Here is an 18,078-nt window from a genome sequence, read left to right as displayed (position 1 = left end):
GCTGCATCCACATTTGTTCTAACTGAAAATTCAGCTGAGGGTACAGAGGACAAAGCTCTGACCACTCACCTTACCTGCGTGGGCGCAGGTTAGAGTCCTGGGCCACTTCCTGAGTCAAGTTCTTCTTGAAAAAGAAATGCATGACTCAGGGGGCTGCCTGGAGTGATTTGACTCTCTGTGAGTAGCCATTATTTCCAGGTTCCGAGATTCAGAAAGGATGTGAAAAACTTGGAGTTACTTTACAAGAAAGTCACAGCACTAATGAAATCATTGTCAGGTTTATGAGACGGGTGAGAGAACTTGGCTTGGAAGAGAATGAGGTCAGGCCACGCTACTCTTGGTGTTTGTATGAAAGACTGTGAGCAACTGGAAATTTCCATGAGGGAAGGAAGACGTACCATGGGCTTCAGCAAAAACACTAATATTTATATTTAATTTTTTAAAAATGCTTTTAAGAGAAAAGTTTTATTTAATTGCCTTCATAGCATGAATCAAGTGGTGTTTATTCTAAGACTGTGTGTGTGTGTGTGTGTGTGTGTGCGCGCGCGCGCGCGCGCACATGTCTATAGACCGGAATAAAGCAGTGGGAGTGATGATCAAAATTATTTTATAACCAAGATACAGACATTTCAAATAAAGCCCAAAGCAGTTGCATTTGTGTTTTTGTTTGTTTGTTTCTTGGAGATTCATATAATTTTTATCAGAACTTGCACATTTCAGGAGCCTCTGCTTCCCTCAAAAACATCTCAAGTGAGAGAGACTGGGTCTCTGTAGGAATGAGTCAGCTTTTCATGACTATCATGAAAACGCAGACTTTAAAAAAGAAGGCTTAGGGCCCAGCATTGATGGTCTGGTGGCTGAAGTCCTCGCCTTGAATGCACCGGGATCCCATATGGGTGCCTGTTCTCATCCCGGCAGCTCCACTTCCCATCCAGCTCCCTGCTTGTGGCCTGGGAAAGCAGTAGAGGACGGCCCAAAGCCTTGGGACCCTGCACCCGTGTGGGAGACCTGGAAGAAGTTCCTGGTTCCTGGCTCCTGGCTTCGGGATCAGTGCAACTCTGGCCATTGCAGTCACTTGGGGAGTGAATCATTGGACAGAAAATCTTCCTCACTGTTTCTCCTCCTCTCTGTATATCTGACTTTGTAATAAAAATAAATACATCTCTGGTGTTGGAAGCTCACAGTCCAACATCAGAGAGGCACCACTGGTTCAGCCAATGGGTGAGACCAGAGGATGACAGTGATGGAACGTGTGTTCCATGGTGAGGGATATCATGGTGGGACAAGAAGCAGCCAGAGAGAGCAGCCAGCCCCACTCAGGCTCATACAGTGAGTGCTGCCTCAAGAACCACATTCCCACTGAGCGGTCCGCAGAAACGAAGAACAGTAAACTTCCTTCAGGCTAGGGAGAGGAGCTTTCTTGGGTCCTTGCCTGGTTCCGACTTTGGGTCCCCACCTTTCTCGTAATGACCATCGGGATCGCTCCAGAAACCCCTCAAAACAAACAAACAAACTAGAATAGAGAACAAGGAAACAGAGAACAAGGAAAGCCTAGAAACAGACAGGAAACGGTCAGCGGGGATGCACTTATAACTCACTGGGTGGGACACAAAGATTAGTTACTCCTCACTGGGGTATTGAAGATTTCTCTGCACACCCCTCCTAAAACTGTTCACCTAAACTGTTGACATATGTCTTGTTAGAGTTATAGAGTTAGACTACTCGAAAAGCAACCAGGTTCAGCCAAATCATGCTTCAACACTATGAACTGCTAAATACTAAAATTAAAATAGACATGAGACAGCTGAATAGTAATCCATAGCCATTTTAAGGTGTATAGAACCCGGTTGTATATAAACTAATAATTGAAATGTCAATGTAGAAGTCACAGGATGTGGTTCAGAACTTGCATTCTTTTTTTTTTTTCTCTTTTAACATATTGGCTACTTAATACCATGTCAACTAATTCCATAATGTTATAAATTGTTACTGATGTAGTGTAGGGGCTTTTAATTGATCGGGATGATACTCTGCCGGCTCTACCTTCAGACCAGAGATGGTCTCCCCAAGAAACCGTTGAACTTATCTGGACAATAAGATGCTGGACTTTATGCTTGGTAGATGCTTGCAATGAAAGAATCTCAACTGAATTTGAACTGTGGCAATGCAACAGGGTGGAGGAATCCACCATGGGGGGGTTGGGGAGCGGGGAAAAACCCAGTGCCTATAAAACTGTCACATAATGCAATGTAATCAATAAAAAATAAATAAATTAAAAAAAAAAACACATTCCGAGGGCACAGTCCCCTGTGAACTACAGTAACTTCCCACGGAGCCTTGCTCCTCAATACCACAAATCAATCCGATCTCCACCCTACCAACAGGGCCAACTCAAGGCTTTGGGGTTTAAACGTCTGTATAATTGAATAGCCAAATCATGCTCAAAATCTAGTAGTTCCCAAGCCCGTAAGTCTATAATCATTATCACAGTGGGACATATTACAGTTGCCATGATCAATCAACAGAAAATCTACTTTTTTCTATTATCATGCTTTGTTACGTGATTTTGGGGGTGGGGTATAATTTTAGAAACAGCCCTGCTCTACCACTATTGTTTTTGCTTACTCAGCCTTGTCTTTGTAACACTTCCAAACTGCTCTCCCTTCTAAATAAACAGCTCAAATATCATAGTAATTGGTCGGGGGGGCGTTGTGTATGTTTGTTTTTTTAGAATTTTGTCATTTCATCTCACATTTATGGCTTTGAGGGTCACCTCAAAATTAACATCATACATGAAAAGGGACTGGATGATAGAATAGAATCGAAAGAAAAGTTTCAACAACAATGTTAGCATGCTTAATTCACTAACTTTATACATAGAAGGGGTAATGGTAATGAGTTTTGCATGTGTCTATTTTATTGCACTCGATTTCTAAAACTAGGAAAAAGGTTTAAATAATAGGAGATGTTAAAATAACCCTGTGTACTTATCACCATCTGGTAGAACTTCCTGCGCATGTCATTGTTTTGGGACAATAATTAAGAACAGAGATTATTAACAATGGAAGAGGCATTTCTGTGGAGCAATAGAATGAGTTCCAGCTCATTCTACTCACTGAGACTGCTAGCCTTGAAATTATGCAATTACACGTAGATTTTTTTTAAGTAGAAGAGATTTGCTTTATATCCAGTTTTGTGCATAAAGTGAGACTTTTTTTTACTGCACTACTTAAGTGTACATAAGATATGACTGCGTTATATTAGTAAACTAAGATGCTGCATTCACTACCATGAATTTTAATCTGATTTGACTGATAAATAATGCATCAGTTGACTGATTCCAATGATGTAGAGCTTAGTGAGTACTCACCATACATTAAAGTCAGTACTCATTCCTGAGTGAAACCTCCAAGCAGAGAAGAAAGCTAGAGCAAGCATCACTCCTACTGACAAAATGAGCTGCGTTCCCATTTGTTTAGTCAGAGAGCAAGAAAATGTCCAGCAGCCCCACAACCATCGCTAATCTGAAAAACTAAATGTGAAATAGAGAAAGAGAAAACTGCCATTATTCCCAGAGAATTTGCTTATTTTTTTAAAAAAAATCCAAGAAATGGAACTACATAGACTGCTAGTGAGAGAGCTCAATAAAATTACTGGATTCAAAATGAACACAAGAAATTCAGCAGTATTCTTGTACACTAAGAAAAACCAACAGACAGTGTTACATCCTGTACACCTGTTTCATGTCCCATATAGGAGGGGTACTGCAAGAGCTCATGGAAGAAGCATGTCATGAAAGAGTAGGCATGGATTTCAAAATTGTTTGGCATTCAAGTAAATGTACCTTTTAATTATATTTTTCCTTGAATGTTTTGGGGTGTCCTTGCAATAACGGTAAACAGAGAAAAAAAATCTATATACCCACAGAAAGAGGACAGAGAGTGGCAGGGTGAGTGGGGATTGTGACGATGGTTGGCGCCCTTCAGACCAGTGACATCTGGAACAAAGAGAAGGTATTTGAGGGAAGGATCCAGATATCTGAGGGAAAGCCTTCCTGGGCAGAAAAAACTGTGAAAGCACTCTCAGGGAAGAACATACTCCGCTGTGGAAGACATCAGGGCAGCCAGTGTGAGGAGAGCTATGGGGTGATTGGGGTGATTGGGGTGTGGCAGGGGACAGGGGAGAGGAGGGTAAGGGCCGGTCATACATGGTCTTTAGGTCCTTGTACAAAATTATTCTGGTCAACTGAGCGTGAGAGGAAGCCGCCAGAGGATTTTGATCATAAAAGGGACATCTGAATGCTGAGGCAAGCTTGGATACTAGGGAAGAAAGAAGGGAAGCAGAAAGGCAGTTAGGGAGCAGTTGTCAAATCATGGCAGTGGTTTAGACCAGAGTGGCCGCGGAGGAAGTGGTGAGGACTGTCCGCGTGCTTAGGCAGGGATACGTTGTTAAGGTAAGGCCAGCAGGATTGGCTGGTGCATTGGATGAGATGTGAGATGAGCAGGGAGTGCAGACTGAGGGGACTTGTAACTTTGTGGAAGCAGCATGCACCACTCTTGCCCTGAGACTTGAGGCTTTCCGCAGTCGAAGTGTAGACTGGAGGTTAACCCTACCCTCAAGTCCACCAGGAATGCCCCAGGCCACCAGAACTCCCCCAGAGACCCGCAATCCTTGACCTTCTCTCTGAATTTGACAAAATCCGCTATTTTTCCAGCTTTTTAACTCTCATTGACTATTTTTTGGGGGTTTTATTTTTGTTTGTTTCCTAGGATCTTCTTTCTGCTTTCTTTGTGGCTCTGTGCCACCATCTTTAATCAAGGTCTCTACTTGTCTTATAAAATTTGCACTTCAGCCTATAACAATATTTAAGCCTGTGTATTTTTTTCCCCACTGTTTTGGACAGGGCCTGAAATGTCCTGGACTCCACAGCTTTGCACCAGATAAGCCTGGTGGAATACTAATGATGGATCTAAATGAAAATAAACCAAGGGCACTGGAAGTAAGAATCAGCCGAGGTTTTGACTTGGCTTCATTCAATCCACATGGCATCAGCACTTTCATAGATGATGGTAAGAACTGAAGAGCTACCAGAATGGAGAAATATAGAATGATTCCCAAATAACTGCAGAAAACAGACTTGGATTCTATGTATCAGAGAAGAACAATTCACTCATAAATGCTTTCTGTATTTTTCATGCAAACAGGTTGTTTGCCTCTTCAACTAGCTCTGTTAATATTTTGAAACTTTTAACAGTTAACACCTGGCTGCTTAGATTTATAACCTTTTCATAAAGCTGTTGTTGTATGGAAAAACAGCTTTATTTCTGAATTAAACTGCAGATAGATTATACATGAATTCCATATATGGAGTGGGAAATGCTCGTTCTTAAAGGTCAGAAACCCAACGATCAGAAATAACATGGAGTTGATACCAGGGAAGATGGGGACGCGAGTGGGATGCCCAATCACCTCTCGGGCTGACACAGGCAACCTTTCGTTGCCAGAGCATTTAAATGTCAGCGTCCGCCCAGGGGTGCCATTGTTATGTCTCGTCAATTAACTTGGTTCTTTCAATTCTTTAGATGATGCAGTTTATCTCTTTGTTGTAAACCACCCGGAATTCAAGAATACAGTGGAAATTTTTAAATTTGAAGAAGAAGAAAATTCTCTTTTGCACCTGAAAACAATCAGACATGAGCTTCTTCCAAGGTTCCTCCTCTTTTACTTTGGTCTCCCGTGTATCTCAAGCATCTAAAAATATTCCCAATGCTCCATGGTCCTCTTCCTGTTTGCTAGCAAGTAAATAAGATCTGATACATAGAAAGTTCTCTAAAATGTTTGTGCAAAAGTGTTGGAAATTCATGCACGTTTTCATGATACTCATTTTCTATTAATGTTGTGAAGAGCTTTCATATATAACATTTCCAAACTTTTTCACTAAGATACTATTTTTAATAAATCCATGAATAGTTTAACCTAATATATAATATGTAACACCTATAATGCAAGAACTTCTATCTCACTCTGTCTGCATCTGTATGTGTATTTGCACAGCTTAAGCACTCCTAGTGTGAGAATATGAAATCTTAAATCTGAAGTGCTGCCAAGCTGAAACTTTCTGAGCACTGACTTGACAAGCATGGAAAATTCTATACCATGAAGTTTACTTTTATGCATATAATTCCTAAAAATATTTTATAAAATGTCATGTATATATGAAATACAAGTGAGTTTTCTTTTTAAGCTTGGATCCTGTCTTCAAGATACATTGTTATGTGCACATAACTATTACCAAATCTGAAGAACTACAAAGCAGCTTTGGTCCCATGCCTTTAACATAGGGCTGTTTGCCCTGTACACACATGCGCATTTGTGTGATTTCCTTGTGCATCAGGGAGAGCATGGCACATGGAATATGTCTGCTCTCTATCTCCTCCTTAGATGACTCATCACCTAGTTCAGCCTGCCTGACCTGCCAAGAGACAATAGCCCGTTTCATAATTTGGGCTTTGCATCTTTGTGTGGGACTTTATACAGGATGCTTTCACCAGATACATGGTGACTACTGGCCACCCCTATAAAAGGGTGGCCTTATGGGATCAGAGGCCTGTAAGCTAGCAGTGGGTCACCACTACTGACATGATGTTTATGAGCGATGTGGCTAACAGAGAATGCCTTGGGTCCTTCCAGCTCATGTGCGTGAACATACTGCTGCTCTCAGTTTCAGCTTGATGGATATTTTTAATTTCTGCTGCCCCTTCTAGGGCGGAAGCAGGTAGCTTCCAATCATTCTTCCAGAAATGCCCTTGCTAATCCACAGGCACATGCCCACCAGTCAGGCAGCACCTGCAGTATGGAGCTGTTTCGGAGAAAAAGAGCTTCCCCCTTCTTCCCTGCAGATCTGTATTTTTTCATTTAACAAAAAGAGAAAGCAGCTCTTTCAGAAATTCTTGAAGAGGGTAATTGGAATTTAAATTTAATAACACCCTTGTTTAACTGGCTTTCAAAATGTAATTGTTTTTAGCATATCAATCTCTTACCTGGAGCATTGTGCTAGGGCCATTTCATCATCCATTTCTCTCCAAGAGTTTATTGAGTGCCTATTCATTCTCCACATGTCGGCCTTGGGAGGCAGGTAGATATTGAACAGTCAACCTGAGTTTGACTAATAACGATGCAAGGGAACTCAGCAAAATCCAACAACTGAGTCAATGGAAGCCAGGTGGTGTTACTGATGGCCTGACCCACTCAACAGTCTGTCAGGCTACCTCTGACTGTACCATGGCCAGCATTGTCCTTAGGTATAATCCTTAAACTCTGTATGACTTGCTGTCAAAAGAAACATACCCTTTTGGCACCAAGTTCTCCCTATTCTTTTGTGATAATCCTACCATGATTGCTAAAATGACCTGTCTTCAAATTAGCTAGTGCCATACAAATTGTTCTTGTAAATATTATTATGGTATATGGCATACAACTACAGATGTGTGATTTTAGCATACGTTTCCCTAGAAAACCACTTACCCAAACTGTAAAGCAAATGTGGTATAAACCTTGGGTATATTTTTAATATGGAGATGCTCCAGGCTTTGTATTTTCTCTCACTTGCTCTTTTTCTTTCAGTGTGAATGACGTCATAGCCGTTGGGCCAGCACACTTCTATGCCACCAATGACCACTACTTCTCTGATCCTTTCTTAAAGTATTTGGAAACGTACTTGAACTTGCACTGGGCCAATGTGATTTACTACAGTCCAGATGAGGTTAAAGTGGTAGCGGAAGGATTTGATTCAGCAAATGGCATCAGTATTTCACCTGATAAAAAGTATGACCTTACAAAATATTTTTATTTTTCCTTAATCATCATGCTTGCCCTCATTCTTTACACTGGCTTTCTATATATGAAAATAGTTGTCTTGAAATTTTGGATGTATGATTAGCAAACACAAATATATACTTATATACAAGTAAGTATATATATTATGGATCTATATACTCTATACATAGTCAATGAATTGAAATATAATGTATACTTACATGCACTATATATTTCATGTTATATGTAAGTATATACAGTAAATATTTTGTTTAATATAGATTTTGATATGTCACTATCAAGCTTCATTTTATTAATGTAAATGTTCATAAAGCAGGATCAAATTTATGTGTACATATTAAAATATCAGTTAAGTATTTCCTTTTAAAGAAATATATCATTGTTCTTATTGGATACATGATATTCAATTAATCAGGATGATTCTAAACTAACCAGTTCTCTGGAGTTTTTCCTGTAAAGCAGTATGGACTCTTTAAATGTTAACGTCAGCACGTATTGCCAAATCATCCTCTAAAAGTACCTCGTTATTTCTGTTTACAGAACCATCAGAGCCTATACAGAAGGATGTTAAATTCCGTATAAGCTTTCTCTTCTGTATTAGCAATGGAAACCACTACAGATGTAACATGAAATAAATTTGGCATTCCTTGAAAACTAAATATTTTTGGTTTCAGGATAGAATTTCCTCTTTTGTTGATTATAGAGGATGAATGTAGCATCATTTCATTTGTCTCCACGATAACATGATCTAACTTTTCTAGCCAAAACCATTTTCCTCTCCAGTTTTCATATTTCCCAAGAATCAAACTTTCTAGTCACCTAAGCAAATAATACATAAATAATATAAAAATGTTAAACTGACCATCATGAATGGGAGTTCAGCTTCAGCCCCTCTTTGATCACTGTTAGAAACACAGGGAACAAGGACTATTAGTTCTGATGGCGCCACTTCCCTCTCCCACCCGCTTTCTCATTGGCACCTGCCTGCTCTGGCGTTTCATACTCTTTGGCTACAGAAGGAGATTTTATTCCAAATTGTTTCTGGTCTACTTCCATTTTTGTGCTCCTGCCAGTTTTGTCCTTCTGCAGTCCTGTAGCTGTTAAGGGCTCCCAAGGCTTCTGTCTTTATCTTGGACCTCCCCTCTGCCCCGCACAATGGAAAGGCACAAACTTAGTGCTCACCTGCTCTTCGACTGCAATATGAAGTCACTGGATTATTCTAAAAATTGCAGCTGCCTAGCAGAATCGAAGCAGGCTAACAGGTTGGCCGTTCTTTAACATACTCCAACCAGTGCTTCCTGCTGTTCCCACCACGCTCCGTGCTTTAAACGTTCTTGTTTCCAGGGTTCATGTGCCTGGAAGCTGCTTTCTGTTCACAATCACTACAGATACCCCTTCATTGTGCGTCTTTCTCTGAACTCGGGTGTTAGATGTGTCTTTAGTCTCTAGACCTGAGTAACTTCTCACAGTTCCAATTCTGCTGACTTAGATGTCTGGTGCATATGAACTAGCCTGATCATGCCCCAACACAGTACATGTGTCTGCGGAGAGAGGCTGTCTTCTTGCTGTTTTTATCTGCCACAGTCCTGAGGTTGTGACTTCCCATGTAATTGTTCCCTAGAGCAGTTGCCCTGGACTAGTCCCGTCGGTGAGTAAAATGATTTGACTCCCCTGTCCTTAGATGGACACAGATTGTTCTGAATATCAACAATCTCAGCGTATTATTTTATTAAGCATGAACAGTAACCAATATTTTTTAAATGTATGCTATACTCTATATTTCTAAACCTAAGTAATATTTAGAAATACCAATGACTGTGGGATGTAAATGCTTTTCTTATGAACCCAAATAGTGGCGTGTTTTCATTTCAGTGAGATAGCACGGACATTCTATTAAAAATGATGTGTTATTTCTCCTTACAAACCTTTAAAAAATAATTTAATAATTAGATGATTGCTGTAGCACCACTTAATTGATTGTGAGAGCTTGCCTTTTAAATGAAAATTGACCTTTATCAAGCTTCCCTCAGAGGCCTATCATTGATTTACATCTTGGGAGATTATTTAACCCCAGTCTTTCATACTGACTTAATGAAGCTTCAGTTGTCAGGGAGCTCTAACCAGTGTGTTCTTTTTGCAAAGGTATATCTATGTCGCTGACATATTGGCTCATGAAATTCATGTGTTGGAAAAACAAGCTAATATGAACTTAACTCAACTAAAGGTAACATTTTTTATGCATAAAGAAGACAATAGTCTGTTTTTCATTGAAAGTAGAGTTGTTCTGTATTATAACAATGCCATCCTTAGACTATGGGAGCCCAGGTAGCTATTCTGAGTCTTAAAATATGACTCCAGTATATCTGGAAAATCTCTTGTTCCCACTGGTCACAAGTGGACCAACCATGATTACATGCAGCAGCAGAATATTAAGTGAAATTTGCTTCTGACTCAGGGACTGTTCCACAAAGCATTGATGGCACTGATGAATTTCAATGAGAATTTTCACAATTGAAAAGACTAATAGATGAATTCTCAAATCAAGATTTATGCATGTTGTCAGTTCCTTCAATAATAAATGAAGGTAGAATTTGGGCTCCAGACCATCATTATTTTCTTCCTGCTCAACAACCCATATTTTAGGTTAAGAATTTCCCATTTTTGCTTCGATTGAGTTCCTTGAGCTGACTCATGACTATCTTTTAAGAGAGAATTTATTTTTTGTAAGAGATTGATTATCAGTCTCACTTCCTTATTTTCAGCAAAGATGAAGAGTGGCTCCTAATCAGTTTATTAAATTTATTTTAAGCAATCTGGGTGTTAGAGGGAAGGGAGATGATGTACCCAGTTTTCCCGCATGCATCAAAGAGGGAAGGGTTGGCTCTGTGTATCAAGCTTCCCATACCATTGACATGCTTTCATTTGAAAGGTACTCCAGTTGGATACCCTGGTGGATAATTTATCTGTGGATCCTTCCTCTGGGGACATCTGGGCAGGCTGCCACCCGAATGGCCAGGAGGTCTATGTGTACGACCCCAACAATCCTCCCTCTTCAGAGGTTTGTATGCCCGTTGCCTTAATGACCCAACCCCTTTTGAACTAATATAATAAATTGTCACAGCGACGGTTTGTTTAGTTCTTGTAAACCAATAATATGAGAAACATATGTAATGATTTTTTAGTTGCTCTAAGCTGATCATGGCAAAACGTTAAGCTACTCAATTACTTTGTTTAATGTAACCTCTTGATGTATTAAATTACGGTGGAAACTAGTCAAACGGCATTTTTATCAAGACATATGTCCTTGCTGTGTGGTATACTGGCAATTCTTAAAATATCTTGTTTTTTGTCAGCTCACCACCTGGTAGGTTCTTTTTTCATGTTGAAGTAGTGTGAAAGTAGGCACAACAGTGTGTTTTCACTAACGGTGAATTGCTGTAGTAACACTAAATCCTGTGTTGGTGTGGAGTAGCTAGATGATTTAAGAAACTTCTCTCTGCAGGTTTTAGAAGTACCTTGACTTGCATGTTAAAATGATCAGTAGCTACTGCTTTTCAGTTTTATGTTCTTCAGTCATTGTGTCGCTGCGTGAGACAAGAAACATTGGCGAATGGATGACATGGTGCGTGGTAGTTATATATTAACACATAATCTCTCCTGAATAGGTTCTTCGTATCCAGAATATTCTATCGGAGAAGCCTACAGTGACCACGGTTTACGCCAACAATGGATCTGTTCTGCAGGGGAGTTCTGTGGCCTCCGTCTATGACCAGAAGCTTCTCATAGGCACTTTATACCACAGGGCATTGTATTGTGAACTCTGAGCTGTGCTTCTGATGTGCAAGCGTGATAACTTAACAACTGATGGTCTATGAATTGCTAATCCTGAGGGAATTTAACCAGCAACACTGACCTGGAAATACAAGGCATAGATAGTTCATTTTATTTCAGGAAGCAGAAGTCCCTACTGTTCTTTAGCACTTTTAACATTAGAGGAACATGAACAGTTAAAAAAAAAAAAAGGCTAGAGAGAGAGCTGCATTCCAGTAAGGTAAATACCTTTTGCACAAAGCAAACCTCACTCTTGTCTTCCAACTGCCAAAATGTGGGTTCCACTGAAACAGAGTGAGGTGTGTGACCTCCTCGCCAATCCTGACCACTGTGACTGCTCAGAACTACTGATAAGATGACATGGGTTCATGTTTTGTACTTACATCTTTGTTTACTATGAGAAAATCGGAGTTATACGAGTATTAAAGTTGGACTCAAATCTAAGGTGTGTCTGCATTTATTCCTCACACTCCCAGGGGGCATGGGGAAGCAGCTACTTCCTGGAATAATGTGACGTGGTCATTGTTGACTTCTCACACTCAAGAGCTGTATGTCAATGGGCGCTCTGTTTGAAAAAAATAAAACAAGAACATCAACTCGATGTGGCAACTAGAATTTTTGGTTCACAGGAAGAGTCCCAATACTTCTGCTCCTTTGTGGGAACTTCTTGGTTGCACAGATAAGGCATTGGGCCTGGAAGGTTCTTGCACCTGCTCCTTGACCAGAACTGTGAGCAGAAGCCAAGGGTGATGGAGTCACACACCCAAGGAACACTGCTGAGCAGCAGCATGCTAAGGTGCCCGCTGCGCCTTATTCACCATGGGGGCCATTTCCCATACATCTTTAGCTCTTATTCACCATGGGGCATTTCCCATACACCTTTAGCTCTTATTCACCATGGGCCATTTCCCATACACCTTTAGCTCTTATTCACCATGGCCATTTCCCATACACCTTTAGCTCTTATTCACCATGGGCCATTTCCCATACACCTTTAGCTCTTATTCACCATGGCCATTTCCCATACACCTTTAGCTCTTAAGAGACCTTCATGCAGCTTTTTCCACTGTTCTTTACAAAAGCACTTTAATTCACTTAAACTTTTTTCCGTGTTTATGTGATCAAAATATTTGTCAGTTAATTGCAATAGGTCCAACTAACAATGTTACATTTATTATCTTGTTTAATCCTGTTTGCAGCCTTGAGAGAGTAACATTGGCAAGTCATGGACTCTTTCACAGGTGTTTAAAGTGACACACCTGGGAAGAAAGTAGACACCAACCTCGTTCTGATGCTATATCGGTACGGTTAACTACAACCTGAATCTAATACCACAGGAAGAAGCCGCCTCCCCATTTTCCTGTTTTCTGATGTGTATAGTTTCTGTTGATGTTTAGATACCAGTTTGATTTCTGCTTTTAGAGGGAATCAATTAATGGTTTGTAAATGTAAATTGCACAGTATTCTTTTTAAAAAGAGTTATTTAGGGCTCGATGTGATGCCTCAATGGTTAAATCCTCACCTTGCAAGCCCCAAGATCAATTCCACATAATTTAATCCCCAAAGTGTCACCAATCACCATCACACATCTCCCTCAGACAAGATTTTCAAATATTTCTCAGCTTCCAGGCTAGGCAAGCCCTTGACCCCTCCATAACCCATTCTCTCATTGCCAAATGACATTTTCAAAACTTGTGCTGAATCATGTCACTGCCCTTCAGGATATCATTTAGGTTTCTTGGCCTACAAGCCCTGGCTACCACTCTACATACCATTTGTACTAGTTTATTTACTAGCTCTTGTAATCACTGGTTCTTACACTGTGGCCGTTGGACCAGCAAACTCATTATCACATATGAACTTGTTAGACCCAACTGCTCAAGGCCCCACCGCAAATCTAGCAGATCAGAAAGTCTGAGTGTAGGAACAGCAATCTGTTTTAATGAGCTCTCCAAGTGACCCTGACACCTGCCAAAGTCTCAGAGTCCCTGCTCTATTCATGCTGGACTGATGGTCATGCTGTTCCAATTTCTCAATTTCTGCAGGTGTCCAGCTTCCTTTCCAGGGGACTCACTGCCTTTCTTCTGCCCAGCTAACTCATCCTGGCCACATCATCCAATAATTCAGGCTGGATTAAATAATGTAACATGTAAGATCCACTTTGAGGTCTTATCCAAACTAGAGTCATTGAAGAGCTACAAGAAGATATTGTTGAAGGGTTTTTTAATGCAGTGGAAGATTAATCCAGAGGAGCCCATCCTGGTAAAAGATGATACACTGAAACTCCCTCCATTCACTTGGCACCAAAACTGCAAACCAGAAAACTGGCTGGGACTTGCTGCTCTTTGCTGCTAAGTGTGGTTTATTAAAAGTAACGAATTCAGCACAGGTGACTCACAACACATAGATGGGCTGCATAGGAAATTCTGGGTGGAGGCAGACCATCCCCACAGGTTACAGGCATTCAATAATAATAATGTATCAGGCATTCAATAATAAACTTCAATATTAGGTGTGTCAGCCTATGAAACTGTCACATAATGCAAAATAATTAATAAAAAATGCAAAAAAAAATTAGGTGTGTCCTCAGAGCAAAACTGAAACTCGTATTGACAGTCAACTACCAAGCGGCTTCATAAAGTTCATGGGAGATGAATGGAATGAAAATGTGAATTTATTTTGTTACCCCCCAATTTTGAATCCCAGGTGTATCTTCCAGGTGATTTGAGTGAACTATGTATGAATTTTGAAAAAGTTTTCATAAAATCAGGATTCATCTTTTAAGTCCATTTTCATGAGCTTTGTGCAACAGCTGATGTCTGGGCTCATCCATCCTCCTGACGAGCACAGACACAGGTGAGCAGCATGCACATGTTTGTGTTCAGGCTGCAAGCACTGGCCTCTGTGCCATGCGCTCAGAGTTCCCACAGCTCTATTGCATATCTCTGTTACACAACAGCTTGATTCAGACTCAACCACATCTTTTCAGGTGTTCGCTTTCCCCTACCCCATCAATACCTCTTTCTGTACAAAATTTTTCAATGGTATTTTTAATAACATATTTTATTACTAGACATGGGAGCAAGACATATGGTTTAAAAATTTCAAAGACCTAGATGATGCAACAAAAACAGGCTTTTTCCATACTGAGCTGCCAGCTTCTCTAACCCCAATCATCTGCTCTAAAAGTGATTAGTCATCAGTGTGTGTCTTGATTAAAGTATCTACGTGCATGGATTTATTATGTAAATCATTGACATTTTTCACATTAAGATTACACCTGTATATTCATATTTTGAATAATGTTTTGATTAGTAGTGATATCGGACAAGGTAGACATATATTGTATTATCTCTTGCTTAGTGGTACATTGTTTTGTTTGCAGTCCTAATAACTCTTTGAATAACCTTTTTGTACATCAAGGAAAATAACAGCACTGAGTGACAGGGATTGCTCAAGGAACGTGAACTTAAACCTATGCCTTTTGCATTCATTTGTCCTGCTTTGTCACTGACAACAAACCCCTCAAATGATTTGGATAGATTTCATGGTCTGTTGATCAGACCAGCTAATACAACTGCCGTGGTTTCTTTGCTTGCTGGCTGTTACTTACTTTCATAGATCAGATGTGGAGGATGCTATGTCAGTCCCTGTGCACTGAGCTCAATGCCAGATGGTATGGCGTAGTAAGTCCAGGAGTCAAGCCCAAATCTGTTAAACATGGATGCTCATCATCCCATGAGCTGTGGCTCTAGAAATTCAGTGCTCTGAGCACCTCAACAGGAAGTGACTAAGACGTTCAGTTTGAGACAAAGTTCTAACGAGAGGACTCACCTCACCTTGGGGCAGGAAACCGATTCTTCTTGGGTCAACCATGTGGACAGCAAGCAGCAGCACTCCCGGGCGTGTGTGTGCGGGACTCCTTGCTCTGGTTCTTACTCCACATGGTTCGGCATGTGGACAGCAAGCAGCAGCACTCCTGGGTGTGTGCGTGCGGGACTCCTTGCTCTGTTTCTTACTCCACGTGGTTCAGAGCTGCTCAAACAATGCCTTTCACAAATCTGCAAAGTGAGAAGACGTGCCATGAGAAACGCTCCCCTGAGAATACAACCACTCCTATTTCATTATAAATGTATTCCATTTATCTTCACTCTTCCAATTTTTCTTTCTCTGAAGTTCATAGTTTGTATCCAACCCATTTAGTCACTTATTAAGCTGCTATTAGGTACAAAATTCTATGGACTGCAGGCCTAGTACAATGGTTCAATGCCTAAATCCTCACTTTATAAACTCTGAGATCCCATATGGGTGCCAATTCATGACCCAACTGCTCCATTCCCCATCCAGCTCCCTGCTTGTGGTGTGGGAAAGCAATAGAAGATGGCCCAAAGCCTTGGGACCCTACAATCGCATGAGAGATGAGAAAGAAGGTCCTGGCTCCTGGCTTTGGATCAGCTCAGCTCTGGCTGTTGAGGCCATTTGGAGAGTGAACTAGTGAACAAAAGATCTTTCTGTCTCTCCCTCTCTCTGTAAATTTGACCTGCCTCTTCAATAAAAGATTTAAAAATCTTTAAAAATTCTATGTATGGCACTGAAAGGTACAATTGTCCATGAGATGGGGTCTCGGCCCAAAAGCAGCTTTCAGTCTAACTGGAGATTCCCATGGAATGCTTATTGGCTTCTTAAATGCACAAACTACAGTGCTAAGCACTCAGCCATTATCAAGCTTAATTTGAAGCCACTTAAGAGATACATGCTGTCTCACAGGGGACAACTTCGTGGCTTAAGAAAGTTAAGTATGGGCCCAGTTCAGCTCTGGCTATTGCAGCCAGATATTTTCTCTGTATCTTCTTCTCTCTAAAATCTGCCTTCCCATAAAAATAAGTACACCTTTTAAAAAAGATCCTTTAAAAAAGCTTTAAAAAAAAGATAGCACGTGGCCTAGTGGCTAAAGTCCTCGCCTTGAAAGCCCCGGGATCCCATATGGGCACCGGTTCTAATCCCGGCAGCTCCACTTCCCATCCAGCTCTCTGCTTGTGGCCTGGGAAAGCAGTCGAGGACGGCCCAATGCATTGGGACCCTGCACCTGTGTGGGAGACCCGGAAGAGGTTCCAGGTTCCCGGCATCGGATCAGCGTGCACCGGCCCGTTGTGGCTCACTTGGGGAGTGAATCATTGGACGGAAGATCTTCCTCTCTGTCTCTCCTCTCTGTATATCTGCCTTTGTAATAAAATGAATAAATATTAAAAAAAAAAAGATTGCACAGTATACTGTCCAGACAGGTTGACTCTCCCACCGTGTATGCATGCCTGCAACAACATACTACCCAGTTCCCTTAACTTTCTTCCCATTATGTCCCAAGAAATACAACATTTACTTCCTCCCTTGCTTACACTTTTTTGAAAAAAAAAAAAGGATTTATTTCTTTTTATCAGAAAGGCAGATTTAAAGAGAAGAGACAGAAACATCTTCTGTCTGCTGAATCACTCCGCAAGTGGCTACAACAGCCAGAGCTTAGCTGATCTGAAGCCAGGACCCAGAAACTTCTTCTGGGTCTCTCACATGGGTGTAGGATCCCAAGGCTTTGGGCCATCCTCAACTGCTTACTCAGGCCACAAGCAGGGAGCTGGGTGGGAAGCAGGGCTGCTGGTTACATGAACCAGTGCCCATATGGGATTCCAGGGCATGCAAGGCGAGGACTTTAACCACTAGGCTATTGTGCCAGGCACTTGCTTACACTTTTTAAAATCCATGATTTTTTTAAAGATTTATTTATTTTTCATTGGAAAGGCAGATATACAGAGAGAAGGAGAGACAGAGAAACAGAGAACCATCCATCCGATGAATCACTCCCCAAGCAGCCGCAACAGCTGGAGCTGAGCAAGTCCGAAGCCAGGAGCTTCCTCCGGGTCTCCCATGCGGGTACAGGGTCCCAAGGCTTTGGGCCATCCTCGACTGCATTCCCAGGCCACAAGCAGGGAGCTGGATGGGAAGTGGGGCTGCTGGGATTAGAACCATTGCCCATAAGTGATCCTGGTGTATTCAAGGTGAGAACTTTAACCGCTAGGCTATTGCGCAGGGCCCCATGATCTTAAAAAGAATTGTCTTAGCTGTACAAAGCTGGATGCTACAGGATTGTTTCAGTTCAGCTTTCGTTGTATAGCTTTAACAGAGGCAGCGAAGCTAAGGACAGACTTCAGAGCTGAACTGTGTGCCATTGCTGTTTGTCAGCCCTGTGACCTCGAGAAGTCCCTACATCACTCGGCTCAGTTTTCACATCTGTATGTTGCTCATACCAACGGTTGTTCTTAGAATGACAAGAGTTAATGTAGGCAACCTTGCAATTGCATAGGAATCGTGTCATTACTCATTTCATAATTATGTAGTCATACTGTCACTTTGCATCCCATA

The 18,078-nt window shown here is 41.2% G+C and overlaps 1 protein-coding gene across 2 annotated transcripts in view; it reads left to right on the top strand.

The window, feature by feature from the left end:
- PON2 (paraoxonase 2) overlaps positions 1-18,078 on the top strand; it is an 87,297-nt gene that overhangs the window by 17,287 nt on the left and 51,932 nt on the right. Inside the window, exons 4-9 of one of the 2 annotated variants that reach the window (XR_009247300.1) lie at positions 4,904-5,069; positions 5,583-5,709; positions 7,624-7,824; positions 9,979-10,060; positions 10,766-10,894; positions 11,502-11,997. Coding sequence is in view for 1 of the 2 variants with exons in the window: in XM_004582525.4 (XP_004582582.3) it covers positions 4,904-5,069; positions 5,583-5,709; positions 7,624-7,824; positions 9,979-10,060; positions 10,766-10,894; positions 11,502-11,660 (864 nt within the window). In the remaining variant the exon portion in view is untranslated. Of the gene's footprint in view, positions 1-4,903; positions 5,070-5,582; positions 5,710-7,623; positions 7,825-9,978; positions 10,061-10,765; positions 10,895-11,501; positions 12,110-18,078 lie in introns of those variants that run through there. The other variant, XM_004582525.4, reaches the window with a different exon arrangement.

Source organism: Ochotona princeps, chromosome 20 (genome assembly GCF_030435755.1).
Source record: "Ochotona princeps isolate mOchPri1 chromosome 20, mOchPri1.hap1, whole genome shotgun sequence".
Taxonomy (NCBI): domain Eukaryota; kingdom Metazoa; phylum Chordata; class Mammalia; order Lagomorpha; family Ochotonidae; genus Ochotona; species Ochotona princeps.
This window is presented reverse-complemented; position numbering and strand designations above follow the sequence as displayed.